General features: G+C 52.0%; 1 protein-coding gene across 1 annotated transcript in view; it reads left to right on the forward strand.

Moving 5' to 3' along the window:
* Window positions 1–1009: 1009 nt before the first annotated feature.
* The window catches only part of Adap1 (ArfGAP with dual PH domains 1), a 50460-nt gene continuing 26473 nt past the window's right edge, over window positions 1010–24996 (forward strand). Inside the window, exons 1-3 of the mRNA XM_075974810.1 lie at window positions 1010–1285; window positions 18418–18548; window positions 22811–22902. Coding sequence (XP_075830925.1) covers window positions 1204–1285; window positions 18418–18548; window positions 22811–22902 — 305 coding nt within the window. The 5' untranslated portion in view covers window positions 1010–1203. The remainder of the gene's footprint in view (window positions 1286–18417; window positions 18549–22810; window positions 22903–24996) is intronic.

The raw sequence follows: 24996 nt of genomic DNA on the forward strand, positions 1-24996 counted from the left end.
ACACAGCCTCAGCAGAGGGCCGCTTGGCGGGGTCTGCCCGCATTGCAAATGTTCATGACATCAAGTTAGACACTCAGAAAGACATCGTGCAATAGAGCGTCATGACAGAAACTCGTGATGGCCCACAAAACTGCTCACCCTCAATCCCTAGGAAGAGAGAGAAAGAGGCTGGGGTCCCAGTGACCTAACTTCCTCCCAATAGGCCTCACCTCTTTTGTTGGTTTGTTGGGTTTTTTTTGTTTTGTTTTTCGAGACAGGATTTCTATGTGTAGCCTAGGCTGTCCTCTGTGGACCTGACCTCGAACGTGGCCAAGGCATGCACTACCACCTCCCAGCTAGGCCTCAACCCTTAAAGGTTCCAGCTCTATGTTGTAGCGCCACCCTGGGGACTGACACAGGGTCCCTGTAGGGGCGGGGGACACTCAGAGACAAATCATAGTGCAACCAACACCCTGGCTGAGGTAGACCAACAGTACTAGGGACTGAAGGTGGGGTGTCTAAAGGCGGCTAGAGGTGAAATAGGATCCTCAGATTCTCAGGGTCTTCGGGGCATAGGCTTTTATTTTTCACCAGGGTGTGGCAATTGGCTTCTAAACAGCTGCTATTGCGTTTATAATCGAGGGAAAAAATGGGATTTGAAAAGAAATGCTAGGGCGAGCAAAGGAACAGACACACAGCTCTAGAAGGAGCCTGCTGGAGATCAGGAGAGGTGTGGCCAGCTCCTGTCCTATCTCCTGGGGATGAGGGTATGGGACTTGGTTGGACACGTGTGAGGGTGGAGCCCTCGGATCCTTGGGGCACTTGAATTTGTCATTCTCAGGCAGGGCTGCTGGTCTGAGCTGCCCACGTCCTCAGCTCCAACCCAACAGGCACGGCTTGCGTGTGGGGTGATCCATTCTTCCGCTGCGCGGGTGCCCTGCGACCCCGCCCCAGGTGGACCGGGAGAGGCCGGGCTCTCCCGAAGAGGCCGCTCCCTGACCGCGCCGCTGGGGGCCGCCCGCGGGCCGTGCCGTCCCAAGCGCGCCGTGCGTTGCGCCCCGGTCCCCGCGCGCGCAGCTCCGCTCAGGGCGGCCCCGCGCGGCGACACGATCGGGGCCGGCGCGCGGGCTGAGCGGCGGCGATGGCGCAGGGCGAGCGGCGGGCGCGCGGCGCGGGGCCCTAGTCGGGCGGGCGCGCTCGGGACGGCGCGGTGGCCGCGCAGCCATGGCCGGGGAGCGGCGCCGGGCGCTGCTGGAGCTGCTGACGCGGCCGGGGAACGTGCGCTGCGCTGACTGCGGAGCCCCGGGTAGGTGCGGGTCGGGCGGAGGCACCGGGTGCGGCCGGGTGGACGGGACTGCGTGGGGCGCGGGGAACGCGGACGAGGCATGCGCTGGGTCCTGGCTGGGTTGGGGTGCGGCCCGGGTGCACCTGCCGGCGGCCGGGACTGGCGGTGACGGGGCGCAGTATCCGGAAGGCACCGCGTGGGCTCCGCGCGACTGATACCACCACCTCCCCTCCCCCGCCGGGCTGCGTGTCATGCTGTCACCCGCGGCCGCCTCCCCTCCCCAGCCTTGCGAAACCTCGGCGTCTCAGGGAGAAAAAAAAAGAGGAAATCATTGGGGGCGGCTAGCTTGCAGGGAAAGCGGCCAGTGAACCCAGGGTGTCTGCCGGGGAGTGTGGGGTCCACCTGGTTCCCAGCTACCTGGAGGTGACGTCATGGCATCCTTTCCAGGGGCCACGCTCAAGGCTGAGGAAGGAAGCTGAGCCTTGGGTGGCCCCTGTGAGGACAGGCTGGCCATGTGCCTATGGCTCTTTATACCTTGCTTCTTGGGACCAGGACAGTGGGGGACGGGTGGGAGCCACAGACACATCTGCCTGGTTTCTCCCAGACTTTGTCCCTTAGTGGCCCTGGCTTGGAGGGACTTGTATCCGCCAGAACACCGGGGCTCAGGATTGGCTATGAAAACAGGGCCGAGTTCTCCCACTACCTGGCAGTTTCCTGGAGTTGATCCGCTCTGGGTGTGCAGGTGGGGAGAGACCTGCAAGACATTTCAGGGATATAGGGGAACCTAGCCTGAGCCCCTCAGAACATACATAGCGGGTATCCTTGGAGACATCACTCTGGCTCCCCGAGATGCACGCTAAAGGCACAGCCTGTAAATAGGACCTCCTCTCCACCTCCCCCATCCCCACCCCACCTCCCCCATCCCCACCCCCGTCTCTGGGCTGAGGAGTGTCAGCCCCAGCCTGTGAATCTCCTAGTCAATAGTAGTGCGTGCCACCCCAGAGGCTCGGGTGTCTCTAAGAGGAGACATTAACCAAGCTTTACCGGGAAGCTGGGCAAGATGAAGTAGCCCTTTCCTGGTCTCCCGAGGCACCGCAGGGCCCCGCCGATGGTGCAGTGGGGTGGTGGCTCCCTGGTGTTATGTGGTACTGTTGCCAGCTGGCCTAGCTCAGGGGAACCTCCCCACCTCCCTCTTTCAGGCCTGCCTTTCAGCTTGTTCAGGAAAGCTGACAATGCTGAAGTTCCTGGTAAGGAAGGCCAATGGGTTGCTCCAAACCCACCTAGGGGGTGGTGAACCCCAGGAGAGGGCAACTGGCCTCTCCCCATATTTTTGGCTACCCAGCCCAGAAACAGCTTCTCAGAACACATGGCTACTTTCTAGGCACTCTTAGCCAGACAGGAGGAAGAAGGGGCTTTCTGAACCCTTAGTGAGAACTACCCTATACCATTTACCTGTGTAGTGTCCTGGCGGCCCCTTAGTCTCGGGCCTCTGGCTGCTGCAGCTGCTGCCCTCTGAGGGCACGGCCCTTGCTGGCTATAGGCCAAGTAACCCGTTTTCAGACCTGGCCTATAACAGCCACTTGCTCCCCCACACTCCTTCCCTACCTGTGAGGCAGACCAGGTATGAGGATTATTTCCATTATGCAACCAGGGAAACTGAGGCCTCCACCACGTGAACTGTCTTAGGTGTCCACAAGGCTGACCAGGTTTCCTAATGTCCAATCTGCGGCTCTCCACGCTGTGTTTGCAAGTCTCCCATTTTTATCTAGACCCTGCCTGAACTAGTGCCTGCGCCATGACCCCTGTGGCCTGCTCACACACATCCGGGCCTCTGATGCCTAGTGGGGAGAGATGGGGGCATTAGTTTTCCTGTGTTTTTCAATGCTGTGGGGTTCTGGAGTCTCCTGTCCTGTGGTGGCCTTGTTGAGGAGGGAGACATGTGTTCCATGTTGTCATGGCCACTGGCTAATGGCTGCTCTTCTTGACCACACCAGTGAGACCAAGGGACTCTGAGGAGTAATGACATTTTCCAAGGACAGCAGAACACCATGGGAGGCCCAGGTCACCTCTGACCACCAGGCCTGGGGCGTCTGGGGGAACCCTGAGAAGTTCTCACCTGGCTGTAAGAGGTCTGGGAGCGAGACAGGTGGAGGGTGAGGATCTCTGCGGCCCCCACTGAACCTCACTCCAGTCTGGTCTTGAACCTGGGGTCCACCCACCACCCACCTCAGATACTTTCTCAGCCCAACTAGTGGGTTGCTGGTGGGGCATGGTGCTTCTTCCGGCAAGACTCCGGCTGTGGGAGAGGGAGGATGCTTGGTGTGTTCCCAAGCTGTCCATGAAGGCTCTCCCTAAAGTGTCTGGCCATTGCGTGGCCTGGAAGGTTTGAGAACCACTCTTTCTTGCTTTGATGCCAGTCAAACCTGGACTCCCAGGAGTCCTGACTGGCAGCTCTAGAGGGATGAGGGTGAGGAAGGAAGTGCTTCCTTCTAACTAGGTAGGTCAGGGGCTGCTGCTTGACACTGCCCCCGTGGCTGCAGAGCCAGGCTTCTGGAGGTCCTGGACACAGGCTAGGTGAGAATGACCGTAGGGCCAGTCCTGAAGCAAGGGTGGACCTAGAGCATGGGTCTTCGTTACCCTTGGATTCTTTGTGGGCATTGAGAAACTGCTTCTGGTCCAGCCATCAGTACAAAAGGCTTCAGAATATGGCTCAGGTTACGAGAGGGTCCCTGTGTGTGTGTGTGCGTGCACGTGTTTGTGGGGTGGGGCTGGGATTGGCCAGGGCTGAGAAGTGGGTCTGGAGGACCATGCCATGTCTAGAGCAGTGTCCTAGCAGGTTTTGTTTTTTTTTTCTTTTCTTCCTCCATAGTACTGCGGATGAAACCCAGGGCCCTGGGTATACTAGGCAGGTGCTTAACCACTGAGCCACACCCTATTTCCTTATTGAGGAATTCTAGGCAGGAGCTCTACCACTGAGCCACACCACAACCCCTCACTGGGGGATGCTAGGCAAGCGATCTAGCCCAGCCATTCACCGGGGCACTCCAGGCCAGGACTCTATCACAAAACTATATCCATAACCCTTTCTTTATTAAACATTTTGTTTTCAGACAGTTCATTTAGTTACTTGGCCTGGCCACAAATTTGCTTGCCTTGAATTTTCAATTCTCCTGGCTCATTTCCCCAAGTAGCTGGGATTATAGGCCTGTGGCACCAGGCCTACTTGGTGTGTGTGTGTGTGTGTCTAAATTTTTATATGTATATATATTTATGTACACACACCATTCTATTTTCTTTAAATTTGCTTTTATTTTATGGTCATTGGTGTTTTGCCATGGGTCTTGTGTCCTCTGGAACTGGAATTACAGACAGTTGTGAGCTACCATGTGGGTGCTGGGAATTGAACCCGGGTTTTCTGTAAGAGCAGCCATTGCTCTCAATTGCTGAGCCATCTCTCCAGCCCCATTCTCGCTATCCTTAACACGCAGTTTGGAGGCAGGAAGCGCACTCGCAGCTCTGTGCAGCTGCCACTACCATCCACTCTCGAGACTTTCTCCTCTTCCCAAACGGGAGCTCTTTTACACGGTACGCCCTGACTGTCCCTCCAGGTCCCCGCTCCTGAGATCCACCATTTCTTGGTTTTTCAAGGACTCTGACCTGCCAGCGGCCTTCTCTGAACAGACCCACACCACATTTGTCTGGTCGGGGTCCGGTTTGCTTCACTCGGCAGTGTGGTTGCGAGGTCTATCCATGTTGAAGCAGGTGTTAGAACCCCTTCTTTAGAGCAGGATGCTATCCCACACATGCAATCCGTATTGTGCTTATCTATTCACCTGCCTATGGGAACGCTGGTTGCTAAAGAACCGCTGTGTTCTGTGTGCACTTGTCAGGCCTGCCCACTCTAGGACAGTGCTGGGAGCCGGTCCACACTCGGGGTTGAGGACTGGAAGTCTGTCTCTCTGCCCCAGCTAGGACCAGCCTCCCTTCCTTCTAAACAGTGTTCCTCTGCCCTCCATTCCATTCCTGAAGGATTGTGCCTATGGGCTGAGGATAGCCCAGAATGAACTCCTAGGTTGCTGGGCTAGCCCCAAGACCTGCAGGCTTCTCTCTGTATGCAGGCCCTGTGACCAGGCCCACATGCATCTTGAATGTGGGTGACACAACCTCAGACCCGGGCGCCTGACTCTTAGGCAGCTTTAGATTTAGGGTAATTTTCTATGCTCTTACTTGGCACCAGGCAGGAAGGTCGTCTGAGGGTGGCAGAGAGTGGCTCCGGTACAGTGTGGCTGGAAGGCGTGAGGAGTGTGGCTAAGGGTGTGGGAGGCATGTGCTCACAGAGGAGGAGTTGAGGCTTTGTGTGATGGAGCCTTTGATCAGTTTCTCCCCAGCTCTGTGCACATGCGCGGTACCCAGGGTGGGGAGACTGATGTAGGTAGGGACTTCACACAGAAGCAAGCGGGCACAGGGTGCTGTGGGTGGAGCTGGTAGCAGAAGCTTGCTGGTGGCAGACTGTCACTACCACATAGTTGGCAGGGAGTAGGGGGAGCCAACACTCTGATCTTACCCAACAGTGCCCATAAGAAGTTAGGGAGGAACGCCGGCACTGGGATAGCTGGTGAAGGGGCCTGGTTTGGTTTGGAGAAGTAGAGGAACAAGAAAAGAAGTGCAAGTTGGGAGTTGGGTTGGGTGAAGGCTCCGGAATACCAGTGCAGAGATGCGGGATCATCTAGGTTTTTGTTTCGTTTTGGTTTTTGTTTTTGTTTTAGTTTTTCTAGACAGTGTTTCTCTGCGTAACAGCTCTGGCTGTCCTGGAACTCTGTCTGTAGACCAGGGTGGCCTCAAACTCACAGGGATCCGCCTGCCTCTGCCTCCCAAGTGCTGGGATTAAAGGCGTGCGCCACCACCTCCCGACTAGTTTAGGTTTAATGACTAACTGTGTTACTACTCTTATTTAGTGTGTGTGTGTGCGCGCACGTGCCCATGTGTGTATGCATGCCCCATGCACACTTGTGGAGGTCAGAGAACAACTTGCAAGAGTTGGTTCTCTTGTCTGCCATGTGGGTCACAGGGATCAAATTCGGACATTACCGCTGAGCCCTCTGACTAGCCTTGCATTTATTTATTTATGGACAAGGTTTCACGTGGCTCAGGCTGGCTTGGAAGTCATTATGTAGCTAAGGATGATCTTGAACTTTTTGTCCTCTCGCCTCCACCTTACTCCCGAGTGCTCAGGTTGCAGGCATGCACCTTCTCCTGTCTTCTGCAGTGCTGGGGAGGGAACCTGGGGCCTCGTGCACGCTAGTCAAGCCCTCTACCAACTGCACTATGGCCTTAGGCTTGTTTTGGTGTTTTTGAGACAAGGTCTCACTGTGTAGCCCTGCCTGACCTGGAGTTTGCATGCTTCTGCTTTAGTCTTTCTGAGGCTGGGATGACAGTCAGGTCTGCACTATGATGTCCCACCCACTCTTAAAGATGGTCTTTGAAGGCTTCCCCCATACGGCACTAATTTGTGGTTCTGGGAGGACCATAGAGATGGTCCCAGAAGGTACTGGCTCAAGCATTGCCATGGTTACAGAGGACTCCAAGGGACTTGAATTTGGGATCAGCAAGTCATGCTCACAGGGTGGGCACAGCCTACAAGAGAGGTGGGTGGGGCACAAAGTGACCTAGAGTTCCTGGTTTGTGGTGTGGAGTTGGTGGCAGAGGCCGAGAATCCTAGGTACTTGAGAAACTGAGGCAGGAGGATTGCAGATTCAATCCTAAGCAGCAAGGCTACGGAGCAAGTTCATGGCCAACCTAAATAAATTAGTGAGACTGTCTCCAAATAAGTAAAAAGAGGGCTAGGATTAGTTGTGAGTTCTGCTCTGTATTCATGACTCTGTGGGCTGGAGAAGCCAGAAGTCTAGTGTATGTGGGAGGGAGGGTGCTCTAACAACCACAGCAAGGCTTGGCTTTACCTGGGGCAGTGGGAGCCACAGAGCCAAACCTGAAGACCTGTCCCAGCTTTTGACTGTGTAGCAGGGTCACCAGCTGATGTTGAAGACAGGATGCTTTCAGGAACTCAGGTGGGGTGGCATATGTCTGTACACTCACACTCAGGGTGTGTGAGGCAGGAGGATTGCCATGAGTCTGATGCCGCTGTGAGTTACAAAGTGAGACCTTGTCTCAAAGATACAATCAGCTGGCTGTAGTGACTTGGGCCTTTAACCCCAGCCCTTGGGAGGCAGAGGCAGGCAGATATCTGTGAGTTCAAGGCCAGCCTGGTCTATAAAGTGAGTTCCAGGACAGCCAGGGCTACATAGTAAGAGCCTGTCTCAAATAACAACAACAAACCCATCAATCAACAGATAGATAGATAGATAGATAGATAGATAGATAGATAGATAGATAGATAGATAGACAGACCCCCAAAAATCAATAAATAATTTGGGAATAACTGAGCCGGATGGTGTTGGAGGGAAGATCATCCACTCATGACTCGGGGAGGATGTTGGGGTGCGTAGGTGGGGTTGGGTGTACCTCTGAGGAGGTGCAGAACTGGGGCACCATCGGCGTGTAAATATTTCTTTCTCCTTTTTAAAACCCCTCCCAGCAATCCACGTGTGATAAAGTTAACAGACTACATGAAAATACAGTGGCGTGTAAAACCCAGTCATCACTGCTAGCAAGTTCTTAAAATAGGTTTTTAGCATCCATGAGACCAGCTGAGCTGCACAGCAGGGAGCCTGAGCACCTGTGGTAGTGGGCATAGAGGAGGATGTCCACAGCAGAGTGCCAGGGGGCTGTGAGGTGTGGGGAGGCAGGCACCTCTCCTCATCTGAATGGGAGGGGAGGTATGAGGACAGGAGCTGCTCCCCTCCAGTGGGTAGGGGCCTTGCTGAGAGGAGAGCCTGAGCGCCCCTCCATCATCCAGGGCCCTGAAGCTGACTGAGCACCAAATATAAGGAGCACAGCCTCGTTGTGGGAATCTGCAACGTCTAGAGGCAGCCATCTCTGTCTTGATGCTTCCATTCCAGTGGGGTAGGAAAAAACCAAGACAAGATAAAACAAACAAAACAGCTAATGGTAGCCCAGAAGAAAGGACCTCCATGCAGGTGGATTGCTGGGGGCAGCTATGCATATGTCCCACCCCCAGAGAACCTTGGATTCTATCTCTCTTAAGAGGTTTCTACCTTCTAGTTTGGAGCTAGCTGCCTACCTGCCTCAGGCCCCGGGTAGCAGAGTGGCTATCTGACCAGGATCTCAGCTACGCACCAACCTCTGGAAGAGCAAAGTTCTTTACAGCTGAGCCTCAGGACTCTGCCAGAACCACATTCCACTGATAGGGTCCACTGCTCCACTCCTCCCCCTGCCTAGGCCTTGGCCAAGGGGGACACACCTGTCCCACCTGGCTCTGCCCCAGAACACGCCCGACCTGCTCGGGTGCTTGGGAGCTGCTCCCGGAAGCACTGAGGGTCTGAGTCACCTTGAAGGGACCAAAGGAGGAAGGGCAGATGGAGGGTGTGTGGCCTTAGGGAGCTAGGAGGAGGAGGAGAGCAGAGTGGGGAGGTAGATGGGCTTGGACAGGCAGAGTGGTGGCCCCAGCTGGAGTGAGCACCCAGAAACCAGGGTGCTGGTAGGTGCTGAGTACTTAGCTGCCCACCAGTGACCTCTTGCTCACGGTTCAGCATCCCTGGCCACTCTTGACACAGGATACTTTTGTGGCTTGTCCCAGGATGACACGGGTCCTAGAAGAGTTTCCAAACTGTTCGGCAGAGAATTCTGGGATCCTGGGTGACTAAGACATGCTCCAGACAGAAGCCGTGAGACTCAGTACACAGGTGTTGCTAGCCCCTGTGGGGATAGTGCATCCGGACAGAGCCAGGACCCATGTAGGGACCACCTGGAGGGCCCGAGGGCGCTCTGGTCAGCTTTCCCCAGGAACCGAGCCAGTTTTGGTCTTTGCACAGGTTTTAATCTGACCTTTCGCCTACTCACAGGCCCACCCTACAGGGCACCCATCCAGGATCTCCAGTGACAGCCCATGGGGGCCTTCAGTGGCCAAAATTCTGCTGACCTTTTGTTCTGGTGGACATGGAGGTGGCGGAGAGTGACTGAGGCACTGAAACACAGTGGTTGGGACATGGTTAATCGAGAGTTGACTTGGTATACACATTCGGCTGTCCAGGAGACACCCCTTGTTGCCGTTGAGGTCACAGGTGGGTTAGGTGCTATCTGGCTGGAGTCCACTTCTGTTCTGGTGGCTTTCCAGGGCTGTGCTGCCCAAGGTCATCCATGATAATCAAGAAGTTTGAAAACATAGCCTCAGCCTGGGGCAATAGCTGGATGGGTAAGAGTGCTTGCTATACAAGGATAAGGACCTGGGTTCAAATCCCAACACTGTGTACAGAGCCAAACTTGGCTTCCTATACTTGATGGGGCTGGGAATTCAGAAACAGGAGGAATGCTGGTGTTTGCCGGCTGCCAGCCTAGCTGCAGGCTTAGTGAGAGACCCTGTCTCAGGGGAATAAAGTAGAGAGCAAGAGAGCGGGGCACACAGAGAGAGGGGGGGGAGGGAGGGAGGGAGAGAGAGAGAGAGAGAGAGAGAGAGAGAGAGAGAGAGAGAGAGAGAGAGCAAGCAGCCTCAAAGCCAGGTATGACTCACACCTGAAATTTCATCACCATTAGGGAGGTAAGAGCATCCTGAGTTCAAATCCAGCTTGGGCTACATTGCAAGACCCCCATCTCAACTAGAGCCTCCGTTGGGAAGCTTCCAAGGCTGGGGCAAGGCCCTGTGGTGGATTGAAGGGCTTGGGCAGAGCCAGGGACTTTCCGCCTGGAGCGGCTTCTGCCTCTCGCGGCAGTTTACAAGGCAAAGGTGGCTGGCACAGAACTTAGGGCCCGCCAACTGTCTGCTGGAGTCAGGAGCCCACCTGACTGACCTGGCTGGCTCTGGGCCAACTTCTTTGCCTACAAGGTTTCCCTTGGGCAGAATCCTAGAGTACAAGGTCAGTGCTGAGGGATTTCAGGTTGGGGCGAGGCAGGAGGCCACACCTGCTGCCCTGGGCTTGGCCAAGCTCTGTCCTCTGCCAGGCCCTGCCCGTGCTGTTCCCACCGCACTTCCAGTCCAGCCACCTCTTAGCCAGGGCCCCCATCTTCATCACAAGAGCATAGGCTCTTCCTCCCACTGCTGGTTCCCGGCCACACCACAGCCACCCTCCTGTGGCCTTTTCTTGGTGTAAATAAGAGTAGTTTTCAGGGATTGGGGCCTCTGTCTGGGCTCAAGCTTTCCCGGCAGGGACCCATCTGTTCACGAGCATGGCTCTTGAGTCCTGGCCCCAAGTGACACTGGTGACTATTTAGACGTAGCATAGGTCAAAGCACCTCCTCCTCCTTCCTTCTTTTCCCCACTTCCCACCAGACCCCAGGAGCCAGGGGTTCAGGGCAGGGTAGTTCCACCTCCGGGAACTGGTGTTCTGGTACTGGGCTCAGCCCTGTGGGCCTGAGGCCTAGGGCTTGCCTGAGGGAAGGCAGGGAGTGAACATCGCTAGCCTGGAGTCCCCGCTGGGCCTGGCCTGCCACCAGTTAGGGGCCCTGTTACCTTCCCTTCCAAGCTTGGGGTTTAGGACACCTAAGGAGTTCCTGATTAGACTCTGTAAGGTGACAAGAATTCGGGGGCTTGAGGGTCACCCACTCTCCCATCAGAACTGAAACAAGAGATCTGCTCTTGACCAGGTGCTGGTGGCCTTTATAGACCCCTGTGAGATCACAGGTGAGGAAATCTTCCCAGGTAACCAGGTCAAAGGGCTCAGCTAGAGAATTGTCTCTACCCCAGGATCTTTGTCCTCCCCCCACCCCCGAGTCCCAATAGGACCAGCTACAGGTTCCAGGGAGGTGATCCAAGGACAGTGTTGGGTCCTGGAAGAAATTTGCCGGTACTCGAGTCCCAGACCTACCACAGCGTGACCCCAGGCAGGTGTCTGACCCCGCAGGAGTTATATTTGCCATATTCCATAATCTGAAGCAATGACAAGATCTCACCTTTGAGGATTATGGTGGAGCTGGGCTGGGAACTAGCTCAGTTGGTAAAGAGCTTGGTGTGCAAGCAGGACCCATGTGAAGTACTACGTGTCGGTTTGAAACTTGCTGGCCAGCCAGCTGGATTGGCGCGCTCCATATTCCGTGAGAGACCCTGTCTCAACAAGGTGGAATGATGGAGGGAGACTTCTGGCATCAACTTCTGGTCCCTACACACACGTGCGCACACATGTACACAGACATACATAATACACATGTGCTCACAAACACACACATGCATTCATAGGCATGCACGGAGGTTACATGGAGACGGAGCGAGGCTTTGTGGTTGGTTCAGTGTTGGGCTCCAGTGAGCACCCATCATAAGTGGTGGGTGAGGGGCCGGAGGGACCAGGGGCAGGCTGGGCAGGAAGGAGCTGGCTGACCCCAAAGACTAGCGGCTGCTCTATTGGAGCATCCTGGTCCACAGGCACCCTGCACATGGCCTGCTGGTCATACCAGCACTTCTGCCATGAAAGCCCAACCTAAGGCTTGACCCCAGGGCCAGCACCTGGACAAGCTGGCTGCCCTGGGCTGGTGGTGAGGAGTGGGGGAGGCCGTACATTCCTGCTGCCCCCATGGGGGACCCTTGTCCAAGATTTAACACACTGCAGTGACTCCATCACGGCCAGCTGGAGGAAATGGCTATCAGCTGCCGATCGTTTTTATGATCTTAGAACATCCTCTGGGGCTGGGGCGATGACTCAGTACAGCCCATGCTGTGCAAACGTGAGGACATGATTTCCATCCGCAGAACCCATATTTAAAAAAGCCAGGAGGGGTGGCATGTGCTTGCAATTCCATCACTGGGGAGGTGGAGACAGGAAGATTCCCTGGGCCTCTCTGGCTGGTCAGCCTGCCTAGCTGACTACAGGTCAAGTGAGAGACTCTGTCTTAAAAAAAAAAAATCAAGATGGAACTCAGGTGTGCGCATGCCTTTAGTGCCAGCACTTGGGAGGAGAGGCACACCATGAATTTGAGACCGACTCAGATAGTGAGACCCTAGCTCAAAAGCTAAAACCAAGGTGGATGATGCCTGAGGGATGACCCCCTCAGGTTGTCCACACACACACACACACACACGCACACACACACACAGAAACCAAAATACAGTGGCATGCTCCGGCCCCTTTGCAGCCCCACGACTGAAGGGTCTCCCTGCCGCCCGCAGAATCCCTTTGGAAAAGCGCCTGCTGCTTTGCCTATTTTTGTCATCTGTTCTTTGTTGTGTCACTGAGCTCCAAACACACTTTCAGCAGCTCAGCCTCCTCTGGGTGTGGCTGCCCTTTAACCTTTCCCTCTCTTGACAGGCACTTTCAGCTAGCTAGAAGATCGTTTTCATTTCATCAAGATAACTTGTGTCCCGCTTCCACCAAGTCTGCTGTTAGTGGTATATCTCTTGTTTATTTTGAGACTGTCATTTAATATGACCTCTCCCCTCCCTTTCCTCCCTTTAAGCCCTCCCATAGACCCCCTCCCCACTCGTTTTAAATACATGGACTCTTTTCCATTAATTGCTATTGCATGCATATATGTATTTATATATACATAGATAATTTTTCAAGTTCTTTTTTAAAATTTTTATTGAGCTCTACACTTTTCTCTGCTCCCCTCCCTGCCTCCCCTCTCCCCCTTTCAATCCTCCCCCAAGGTCCCCATGCTCCCAGTTTACTCAGGAGATCTTGTCTTTTTCTACTTCCCATGTAGATTAGATCTATGTGAGTCTCTCTTAGTGTCCGCATTGTTCTCTAAGTTCTCTGGGATTGTGGTTTGTAGGCTGGCTTTCTTTGCTTTGTGTTTAAAAACCACCTATGAGTGAGTACATGTGATAATTGTCTTTCTGAGTCTGGGTTACCTCACTCAAAATAATGTTTTCTAGCTCCATCCATTTTCCTGCAAAATTCAAGATGTCGCTGTCTTTTTCTGCTGTGTAGTACTCCATTGTGTAAATGTACCACATTTTCCTTATCCATTCTTCAGTCGAGGGGCATTTAGGTTGTTTCCAGGTTCTGGCTATGACAAACAAAGCTGTTATGAACATAGTTGAGCACATGTCCTTGTGGCACGATTGAGCATCCTTTGACTATATACCCAAAAGTAGTATTACTGGGTCTTGAGGAAGATTGTTTCCTAATTTTCTGAGAAATCACCACACTGACGTCCAAAGGGGTTGTACCAGCTTGCATTCCCACCAGCAATGCAGAAGTGTTCCCTTTTCCCCAAAACCTCTCCAACATAAGCTGTCATCAGTGTTTTTGATCTTAACCATTCTTACAGGTGTAAGATGGAATCTCAGTTGTTTTGATTTGCATTTCTCTAATGGCTAAGGATGTTGAACATTTCCTTAAGTGTCTATCAGCCATTTTAGATTCCTCTGTTGAGAGTTCTCTGTTTAGATCTATACTCCATTTTTTATTGGATTATGTGATCTTTTGGTGTCCAATTTCTTGAGTTCTTTGTATATTTTGGAGATCAGACCTTTGTCTGATGTGAGGTTAGTGAAGACCTTTTCCCATTCTGTAGGCTATCGTTTTGTCTTGTTGACCGTGTCCTTTGCTTTACAGAAGCTTTTCAGTTTCAGGAGGTCCCATTTATTAATTGTTTCTCTCAGTGTCTGTGCTGCTGGGGTTAAATTTAGGAAGCGGTCTCCTGTGCCAATGCGTTCAAGTGTATTTCCCACTTTCTCTTCTATGAGTTTCAGTGTGGCTATCTTTATGTTGAGGTCTTTGATCCATTTGGACTTGAGTTTTGTGTGTGGTGATAGGTATGGGTCTATTTTCATTCGTCTACATGTTGATATCCAGTTATGCCAGCACCACTTGTTAAATATGCTTTCTTTTTTCCATTTGATATTTTTTGCTTCTTTGTCAAAAATCAGGTGTTTGAAGATGTGTGGATTGATATCTGGGTCTTCTATTCGGTTCCATTGGTCCTCCTGTCTGTTCTTATGCCGATACCAGGCTGTTTTCAGTACTGTAGCTCTGTAGTAGAGTTTGAAGTCAGGGATTGTGATGCCTCCAGAAGTTCTTTTATTGTACAGGATTATTTTGGCTATCCTGTTTTTTTTTTCATATGAAGTTGAGTACCGTTCTTTCGAGGTCTATGAAGAATTTTGCTGGGATTTTGATGGGCATTGTGTTGAATCTGTTACACATATATTAAGTATAACCTGTGGAGTCTATATGTTACTTGTATGGATGTTTTTAGGGCTGACTGTTTGGCACTGGACAGCCAATTGGGGAGGACCACCTCTCTCTCTGGCTCCCTACTTTCCTCAGTTAACTTGTGTAGTGTAGGGCATAGGCCTCACGGGCTTTTCCTTATCCGCTTTGGCGTGCCCATTGAGGTCATCCTTGTTCAGCTTATGGTTGGACAGTCATGTTGATGAGCTTATGGGAGCAGCTTCTGGTGTCATCAGGAAACAGTCTGATAGCAACCTCCCTGATCCTCTGGCTCTTACAATCTTCCCGTCCCCTCTTCCGCAATGTCCCCTGAGCCTTAGGTATAGAGTGTGTCCAATGGGGCTGGGCTCCACAACTCTGCATCTTGATTGGTTGTGATTTACTGTAGTGGTCTGCATCTGTTGTAAAGAGAAGTTACCTTAATGAAGGGTGAGGACTACACTTCCCAGTCTAGACCCTGTAGTAATGTATCTCTAGAGTAGACTTATTTGGGCTGGAGAGATGGCTCTGCAGTTAAGATGACTGGCTGCTCTTCCAGAAGACCTGGGTTCAATGCCCATATAGCTCACAACTGTATGACACCCTCACATTGACATACATGTGAGCAAAACACCAATGCACATAAAATAAAATTATATATATATATATATATATATATATATATCACATTGATTGATTGAGTAATTGATTGACAGAGCCTCTCTGTGTAGCCCTGGCTGGCCTGGAACTCACAGAGATCCATCGGCTTTTGCCTGAGTGCTGAAGTGCTGAGATTAAAGGTATGCTTTCTCTCTCTCTCTCTCTCTCTCTCTCTCTCTCTCTCTCTCTCTCTCTCTCTGTGTGTGTGTGTGTGTGTGTATGTCTATGTGCATGCGTGTGCACAATTTCATCTTGGTCTCTTTTCTGGGCTGTTTTGGTGGTTTGATACCATTTGTTTATTTGTGTGTACAGTGTGTTTGCATATGGAGGGGGTGCATTTATGCACATGCCACAGTCAGGAGACAGCCGCTGGTGTCTCTCTTCATCTTTGACCTTGCTTGCGGCAGGTCTCTTTGCTGTTTATCTGCAGTGTACGCAGGCACCTGGGCCATATGCTTCCAGGCATAATATTTCACAGTTTCTGTCTTTCTCATCTCTTGTCATAGTTATCCCCATGTCTTCCATGTTTTTATAGTAGTATAAAAACTTTGTGGTTATTTTGAGACAGGGTCTCACTATATGGCCCTGGCTGACTTGGCACTTGCTATGTAGACCAACCAGGCTTGTTTAAAACTCAGAGAAATCCACCTGCCTCTGCCTCCCTAGTACTGGGATTAAAGACGTGCGCCACCACCACCTGGCTACCTTGCTTGACTTTCAAGTGTTAAACAAGCTTTGAATTCCTAGTAGAAGTCCCTGTACTTTATGGTATAGCACTCTGTTTATGTATCATTGGATACTGTGTTAGGCAGGCTTTTTTTGTGTGACCAAATACCCAAGAGACACATCTTAGGTCTCTCGGCCCCAGGTTCCAGAAATGTCAGTCTGTCATGCTGGGGAGGGGTGGAGTAGCAGAAGAGCTCACATCACCATGAGCAGGAAACAGGAAAGAGGTGGATACCAGGAAGCTGCCAGAGTGATAGATGTCCTCCAGATCAAACTCTCAGTCACCGGCTTCCTCTAACCAGACACTAGTTCCTGCTTTTACCACCTCCTAGTAACGTGTGTATCGAGGAATTAATAATCTCTCACCTGGATCAGAGCCCTCGAAATCCTAAAAAAATGTCCACACAGGGCTGGAGAGATGGCTAGAGGTTAGGAGCACTGCCTGTTCTTCCGAAGGTCCTGAGTTCAATTCCCAGCAACCACATGGTGGCTCACAACCATCTGTAATGAGATCTGGTGCAGAATACAGTATATATAATAAATAAAAAAAATGTCCACACAGACAGACACATACACCAAAGTGGGCTTTGCTGGTATCAAAGTCAGGTTGAAAATCAAAAGTAGCTGCAACCGTTACATAGGTATGAGGACCTGAGTTCGAACCCCCAGCATCCATGTAAAAACCTGGGGCATCATTGAGACAGGACTCCACCCTCCAGCCTTGAGCTGCTCACTCTTGCTGCTCTTAGTCCACTCAGGGTAGTGGTCCAGCCCTTAGCCAGGGTCTCAGCTATGGATCAGCTGTAGAGCCATTAGGATGCAGAGACAGAAACAGGCATAGCCCGGAACTCGATGGCTGGGCAGTCTAGCTGAAATGGCCAGCTCCGGGAGCAGAAGACAACCTGTCTCAAAAGACAAAGTGGAGATTCACCAAGGAAGATGCCTGGTGTGAGCCTCTTGCCTCCACAGGTAAGCACAGCACTCACATACAAACATCACGCATGTGAAAATGAAATATATGGATAACTGAAAACATAGCTGCCACAAATACAAGCATCTCTTCATGGGCATGTCTTTATCGCTCCTCAGCGAGCAGCCGGTAGTGGAATGGCAGGTTTATACAGGAGATGCAGACTCAGCTGTGTCAGAAGTTGGTGGTCTACCTAGCAGTGCATGCTGGTGATCCCTGTTACTTGGGAGAATCGGGAGTTCAAGACGAGCCTCAACTACATAGCAAATTTGAGGCCTGCTTAAGTTATATGAGACCTGGTTTCAGAAAGAAAAAAAAAAGAACAGGAGGAAGAGGAAGAAGGAGGAGGAAGAGAAGAAGATGAAGGAAGAGGAGAAGAAGAAAGAAAATGCCACACTGATTCCAAGACAACAAACAAATTCATATTCCTGCCCACAACACATGAACATTCCAGGTGTTCTGCATCCTTGTCAATTCTTGGCCATATCAATCTTTTTTTTTTTTTTTGGTGTTTTTGGTTTTTTGAGATGGAGTTTCTCTGTGTAACAGCCCTTGCTGTCCTGAACTAGCTCTTGTAGACCAGGCAGGCCTTGAACTCACAGAGATCCGCCTGCCTCTGCTTCCCAAGTGCTGGGATTAAAGGTGTGCGCCGTCCATATCATTTTGACTTGGCAAGGTAGCTCAGTGGGTGGTGTTACTTGTTGCCAAGCCTGATGATTTGCGTTTCATTCCTTGGGGACCAACACTGTGTGAGGGGAGAATTGACTCCCACAAGTTGTCCTCCGAGCTCCACACCATGGCACACACATACTCACTTGCATTTATGTATGTATACACAGATCAATTAGTGAGGTGCCGAGAGATGGCTCAGCTGTCAAGGAGACTGGTGACTCTTTCAGAGAACCCATGTCCAATTCCCAGGACTCACATGGTAGCTCACAACCATCTGTAACTCTGGTTCTAGCATCTGATACCCTTTTCTGGCCGCCTTGGGTACCAAGCACCTGTGGTACACATACACACAGACAAAACACCCATACACATAAGATTTTTTAAATAAAAAAATGAATATAATTTAAATTTTTTTAGAGATTCTTAGCTGGACCAGGACTGTGTAGATCTGTAACCTCAGCAACTTGAGAGGCTGAAGTAGGAGTGTCAGAGGTCCAGGGTCTTCCAGAGATACCTAGCCTCAGCAATTTAGTGAGACTTTGTCTCAAAATAAAAAGTAAAGAGGGTTGTAGGTGTGGCTCAGTGGGAGAGCACCTGCCTAGAATCCCCCAGTGAGGAGCTGGGGTGTGGCTCAGTGGGAGAGCACCTGCCTAGAATCCCCCAGTGAGGAGCTGGGGTGTGGCTCAGTGGTAGAGCACCTGCCTAGAATCCCCCAGTGAGGGGCTGGGGTGTGGCTCAGTGGTAGAGCCCCTGCCTAGTGTGCACAAGGTCCTCAGTTCCATCCCCGCCACCCCCTGCCATGGCCTCTACAGGACTCTGTGTCTACCCATTTTGGTCTCAGACTAAGCTTTCCCTGCATGCCCTGGAGTCCTGGCTGAGCTTCCCTGACCTCTGCCCTTCCCTTCTAGATCCTGACTGGGCGTCCTACACCTTGGGTGTGTTCATCTGTCTGAGCTGCTCTGGGATCCACCGGAACATCCCCCAGGTCAGCAAGGTGAAGTCAGTCCGTCTGGATGCCTGGGATGAGACCCAAGTTGAGGTATGGGTCCGGAAAGGGATGCTGGATTGAGTGAGAGGCACAATAACCTTATGGCCATATATGGGGTAACCCTAGTTCCCTCATCTCTAGATACTGGGAACCTTGGTGGGTCTAACCTTTCAGGGGTTCTTTTGCTCCAAGGGGACTTGGGTTAGCTGAAACTTGACAGTTTCATTGCTGATCTTTCTGGGGAGCCATATGGTAAAAAAAAAAATCTAAGCATTTGTCCACCTGTCCACCCACAACCAACCATCCATCCACCCATCCATCCATTCATCCATCCATCCATCCATCCATCCATCCACCAGCCACTCATCCCTCCATCCATCTACCCACCCATTCATCCATTCATCCACTTACTCATATATCCATTTATCCATGTATTCACCTATCCATCTGCTTATCCACCACCCCACCTATATATTCATCTACCACCCATCCACTCACCACCTATGTATCTGTCCATGCAATCATGCGTCTGTGCATCCATCCATCCACCCACATGCCCATCCATCCATCCTCATCTTTACATACATACATACAAACACTTACTGTGTGCCAGGCAGGAGGAACTGAGCAAGGCAGAGACTTTGCTGCCCTCTAAGAAGGCAGGGGTGGGAGACGGTGTGAACACAGGCCCAGAACATAGGGAAGCTGGCATGGTACTGCTAGGTTGAGCATGGGTACAGCATAGGACACCCATGTGGGGTGTGAGGAAACACTGACAGGCTGGGGAAGCACATTCCCAGTGAGGGGGGATGGGTGCTGCTACTAAGCCACACTCCAGCCCCTCACTGGGGGAGTCTAGGCAGTTAGACTTGGCAGTCTTCTAAGTCTTCTTTTCACCATCCTAGAGGAAGCAGCCAATCATAGAATCTCAGACTTTGGATTAAGGGCAGGCTGGCTTTGGTTCAGTGATTCCATGGGGCAATCCTGGCAGAGACACGAGGGTGAGATACTGTTGTCTCTGGCCATGCCTGACTCTAACTGGGCAAGAGCAATCAGCCTAGGGCAGAGGGCAGCTCCTAGACCCTTGAAGGAATCTGGACTTGGAACACAGGCCACTCCTTTTCCTGTACTCTCTGCAGCCTTTCCCATCTCAAGGCTTGTATACTGTTCCCAGCCTTCTATAGCTGGTTGGTTTGGTTTTCATGTAGCTCAGGCTAGCCTGGTTCTTGCTATGTATCCAAGGATGACTTTGGATTTCTGATCCTCCTGTCTCTGATTCCCCAGTGACGGGATTTCAGGCAGATGTCACCGCTCTCTTGACCTGCTTTCCTCGAGATTTTTGTATCAGATCTTTGTAAAGAATTGTTTTCTGTGGCCAGTGCAATGGTTTAGCAGGTAAATAAAGACTCTTGCTGTCAAATCTGATGCCCTGAGTTCAATCCCCCGACATTGGCCTCTGACTTCCACATATGTGCTGTGGCACATTGGCACACACACAGAGTAAATAAATGAATAAATAAATACCTACCTACCTACCTACATACATACATGCATACATACATAGATGTGATTGAATATCATGCACAGCATTAATCCCAGCACTTGGATAGGCAGCTCTGAGTTCAAGGCCACCCTGATTTATATAGTAAGCTTCAGGCCTGCCAGGGCTACAACAAGGAGACCGTGACTTAAAAAAAAGTGGAATAAAAGAAAATAAACATAACTGAAATTTTACTTTCTTTAGACAGGATCTCACTCTGTACCCCAGGCTGGCCTGGTCCTCACAGTCTTCCTTATCCCAGTCTTCTGAGTGGACGGAGTGATAGGCATGCACCCCCGACCCTGCTAGCGAGTGGGATTTAATATGTGTTGCTGTTGTGCACAGGGCACATTCACTAGGCCCAGCAGAGCGCGGGTTGGGTGAGAGTCCCTTCTTCCCCTAACTTTGGCCTCTCGCTCACTCCTCACCTCAGGAGCCACTGGGGACAGTGTTTTGTGCCTCTTTATGGGAGGGGTCCACCTGTATGAACATGCATGTGTTGTTAACTGACACACCGCCACCGCTGTCTTCTGTATCCCGCCGTGGTCTCTGGTGTATGTGGACCACCATGGCCTTGGCCTACCCCCTCCGAATGGACACTTAGGTTATTCTTTCTTTTCACTTCTATTTCCTATTTCTTTTCTCTTTCTCCCCCTCCCCTTTTTTGGTTTCAGAGACAGAGCCTCGGGTATCCCAGGCTGATCTCTAGCTCACTCCGCAGCCAAGGCTGACCTTGATCTCCTGATCTTCCTGCCTCCACCCCTGAGTGCCGAGCTTACAGTTGTACACCACACACCCTACTTCTTTTCCTCTGGTCTCTCTCTATAGCCCAGAGCAGCTTCACACTCGGGTTCCTCCTGCTTCAGCCTCTGGAGTATTAGGATAGCAGGCTTTGGGTTGCTTTCCAACCTTTCTCTCTGTAACCGACGGGTTCCCCAAGCTCTTCCCAGTACGTCATTTGTGCTTCTGGAAACTCACCGGTGACCTAAATTCTTCGAGGCGGTGGTGTAAGATCAGAGGCTTGGCAGTGTGTGGAGAACATGCCTGATCCCACATGACTGTGTCCAGGGCTCCAGCCTGGGCTGGTGCTGAGCTGATAGTGTGGGCGCTCTTCCCGGGGAAGGTGGGAACTTCCTCACGTGGAGCCGAAGGATCAGAGAGAGCTCTGTCACCTCAGCCTGCTCTTGGCTCACTTGACGGCCTGCCGTCTCTACTGCTTTCACCCTCTGGGGGTTTCTTGACATGTTCAGGAAACTCACCCACTAAGAAGCTGGCTCATTGAAAATAGATTTTTTTTCAAAGGTATCTTGGTTTTACTCATGGTGGTTTCTGTCATGGAAATTTTTTTGTCTTGGTTTAGTCAACCTGATCAACTTTTTTGCTTGTGGTGGTTTACAGCACACTCAGACAGCCCTGAGAGCTGGCTGTTTGTCGCCTTGGGTACATGTGTGTATGGGAGCAAGTGTGTGTGGAGGTCAGAGAACCCGGGGGTGTCACACCTTCCTCAGGCACTTTTCACTTTTTGTTTGTGATAAGGTCTCTTGTCGAGCTGGAACTCTGCTGATAGTCTAAGCTCACTGGTCATTGAGTTTCCACTTGTCTGCCTAACGTCTTCCCGCCACTGTGTTACAAGAAATGTCTCTGCACCAGCCTTCTACATGAGTTCTAGTGTCAGACTCAGGCTGTCACGCTTACAAGATAAGAACTTTACCAACAGAATAATCTCAGGCCCTGAGAATCGATTATTTTATTTCAGTATCAGATATGGATCCTGGGGACTAATATCACTAGCCCCTCACTGGGGGATTCTAGGCAGGGGCTCTACCACTGAGCCACACCCCAGCCCCTCACTGGGGGATTCTAGGCAGGGGCTCTACTGCTGAGCTCCATCTGAGGGTTGTTTTTGATTTTCAGTTTAATAAACAGCAAGCACCTTTACCTACTGAGCCATCTTACAGGCCCATGAGTTGCTTTCAAAAAACGTAATTACAGGGCGAGTGATGGTGGCGCACGCCTTTAATCCCAGCACTCGGGAGGCAGAGGCAGGCGGATCTCTGTGAGTTCGAGACCAGCCTGGTCTACAGCGCTAGTTCCAGGACAGGCTACAAAGCCACAGAGAAACCTGTCTCGAAAAACCAAAAAATAAAAATAAAAAACGTTATTACAATTACTTATTTGTGTGTTTGTGTGCCTTTGCATATATGTGGGGGTGCACACACGCCATGGCCTGTGTGGAAGCCAGAGTACAACATCCAGCAGTTGGTTCTCTCTAAATATAGGTCCCAAGGATCAAACTCTGGCTATTAGACTTGGTGACACTGAGCCATATCTCTGGCCCCTAAATTTAGTTTATTCTATTACTGTGTGCATAACTCTGTGTATGATGTATGAATAAGTGTGGGCACATATGTGCCCTGGTGTGATTGTGGCAATCGGAGGACAACCTTCGGGACTCACTTCGCTTCTTCTACCATGGGTCCCAGGGATCAGACTTAGGTTGTCTAGTTTGTGCGGAAGACATTTTAGTGTGCTGAGCCACTGCCCCTCAGGGATCTTTCTTTCGGGCATTCCTTCTATTTGCTCATTGGCAGCCCATGTCCCTGGGACAGCAGGGTTCCAGAAGGGATGGGAATCCCAAGGACTGGCTATGCTCTTAGCATCCTAGGTCAGATGACCCTGCAGGGGCCTAAAGGACAGCAGTCACCCAGCAGCCACCGCTGTCCCTGGACCCAGGGCTCCCTGGTTCTGACCCTGCCCCCTCCCTCTCTTGCAGTTCATGGCATCTCATGGGAACGAGGCCGCCAGAGCCACATTCGAGTCCAAAGTACCACCCTTCTACTATCGGCCCACGCTCTCCGACTGCCAGTGAGTACAGAAAGGGCTCTGTCAGGGTGCTGGTAAACATCGCCCGGCCTAGCCCCGGGTGGCACGGGGCGGGCCTGTGGGGCACTCAGCAGGGGCTGGAACTTTGAGTTTGGGGGAAAGATTACAGCACTGGTCCCCAGGAGCCCATCAAGAAGGTCGCTGGCTATCTCAACTGCCTGGCCTCTATCCTTCTATGTATCCGTTTGTGTATCCATCCACAGATGCATGCATCTATCTATCTGTCTGTCTGTCTGTCTGTCTATCATCTATCTATCTACCTATCTACCTACCTATCTATCTGTCTGTCTGCCTGTCTGTCTGTCTGTCTGTTTGCTTTTTTATGGAAGGGTCTTGGTCTGTATGCAGCCCAGGCTGACCTGAAAGTCCTCACCCTCTTGCCTCGGCCTCCTGAGTACTAAAAATAGGCATGACCAACCATCATGATTTTATTGCTTGTTGTATCTGGGTGGACCCGTATGCAGTGGGGACCATCAGGGTCTCTCTTCCCAGGATCTTAAGTGGGTCTTGGATGTTCCTAGTGGCCTGGGTGTAAGAAACTGCCTGATGGGACCAGCCACCTGGTATCAAGAAACTGCAGAAAGAGGGACAAGGGGACTAGTTACCTACTTTCTCACTGCCTCAGTTTCCCCATCTTCCAAGCTAGGGATAATGAGGTAGTGACAACCGTGGGCTTCCTTCTCCCCTCTCCCTCCCCTGGGTTCCCAGCCCCAGCTCTCTGTGTCAGCCCCCTTCTCCTGGCATGTGCGAGGGGTGGGGTGGGGCAGAGCTGATCCCTCTTGGTCATTGCCTGAGGTGTGCTTCCATGGAATCCCCTTCCAGTCTGCCTGGCACTGCCCAGCTCTCAGGACTTGGCCTGTGTAGCACCACTCAGTTCCCCTGAGTTGGGGTCCCTTTAGATTCTCTACTGAATTTCCTAGTGGTCTCAGGGTTCCCTTGGTGCAGGGTAGGCCATCCCACTATGTCCGTCTTCTGGGTGCCTGGCGCAGACAGCTGCCTGTGAGGTCTCAGGAGGTCAGGCAGAATGGCTGAGCCTAGCCACAGGGGCAGCTCTGCCCATTCAGTCTGGGTGTCGACCGCCACACTGGCCAACTCTCCCCTTTCAGCTTCCGGACAGCCTCTGGGCCTAGCCCTCCTTGCCTGCCTCTCCCCAGCAGGGACCATAGCTCACTGTCTTCTCTAAGCAGAACGGGACCGAGGTCAGTCGTGCCCCTGCTCTGTTGACATGGGTGCTGCCCTGGAGACCCAACTGTGGACACGCGGCTTTCACTCCTCCCTCCACTCCATCCCAACCCTGAGGAGAGGCTCTGTAACCCGGAGGGGTTGAGAGAACTCCCAGGGGACACAGGGACAGGGTTTCACGCTGGAAATCCCCACTCCGTGGGCAGGCAGAGGCCACCCTGACTTGGGTCAGAGAGAGGCCAGTCTTGAGCAGCTGCATGACTATGTAAGATGCTCGCCCTTCTGGAACTCTCCAGGGGCAGCTTTCCCTTTCTTGGAAACAGGGTTAAGACCCGACCTGACCCCACTCCTGAGTACAGCAACCCCTCCACACTCTCCCTCTGCACCCTGCCTCTGCCTTTCATTCCCAGGCCCAGTGTGGTTTAGCTCTGGCTCCACCTGGGCCCCTCCCAGGTTCATGTTTGCTCAGCGTTTTTCTTGGATTGACTCACTTTGTAAACCCAAGGTCCTGGGGTGACCTACTCAGGACACCCCAGCAGAGAAGCCTCCAAACACCTATGGAAGAGAACAGAATAGAAGAGGGGGCCGCTGCTCGCCATAGGTTCCTAAGCCACCCTGACTTAGGGTTACAGCAGCCTGCCCCCTCCCCACCATCGGCCTCTGGAGAAGCTGGTGGGGACTTTGGCTGTGTCCCAATCATCAGCATTTCTTTGTTAGGTTTTGCAAGGTCTGACCCAAGCCAGTGAGAGGGGAGGGGAATCTCCTGGACTCTGTAGGAAGTGAGGGAGGAAGGTGAGGAGAAGTAGGAGGGGAGGGAGGAGGGGGAAGGAAAAGGAGAAAGGGAGGGCAGGGGTCAAGACTGTGAGGAGGGGAGGAGGGAGAAGAAGAAAGGAA

The sequence above is a fragment of the Microtus pennsylvanicus genome, chromosome 1 (assembly GCF_037038515.1).
Source record: "Microtus pennsylvanicus isolate mMicPen1 chromosome 1, mMicPen1.hap1, whole genome shotgun sequence".
Lineage (NCBI taxonomy): Eukaryota > Metazoa > Chordata > Mammalia > Rodentia > Cricetidae > Microtus > Microtus pennsylvanicus.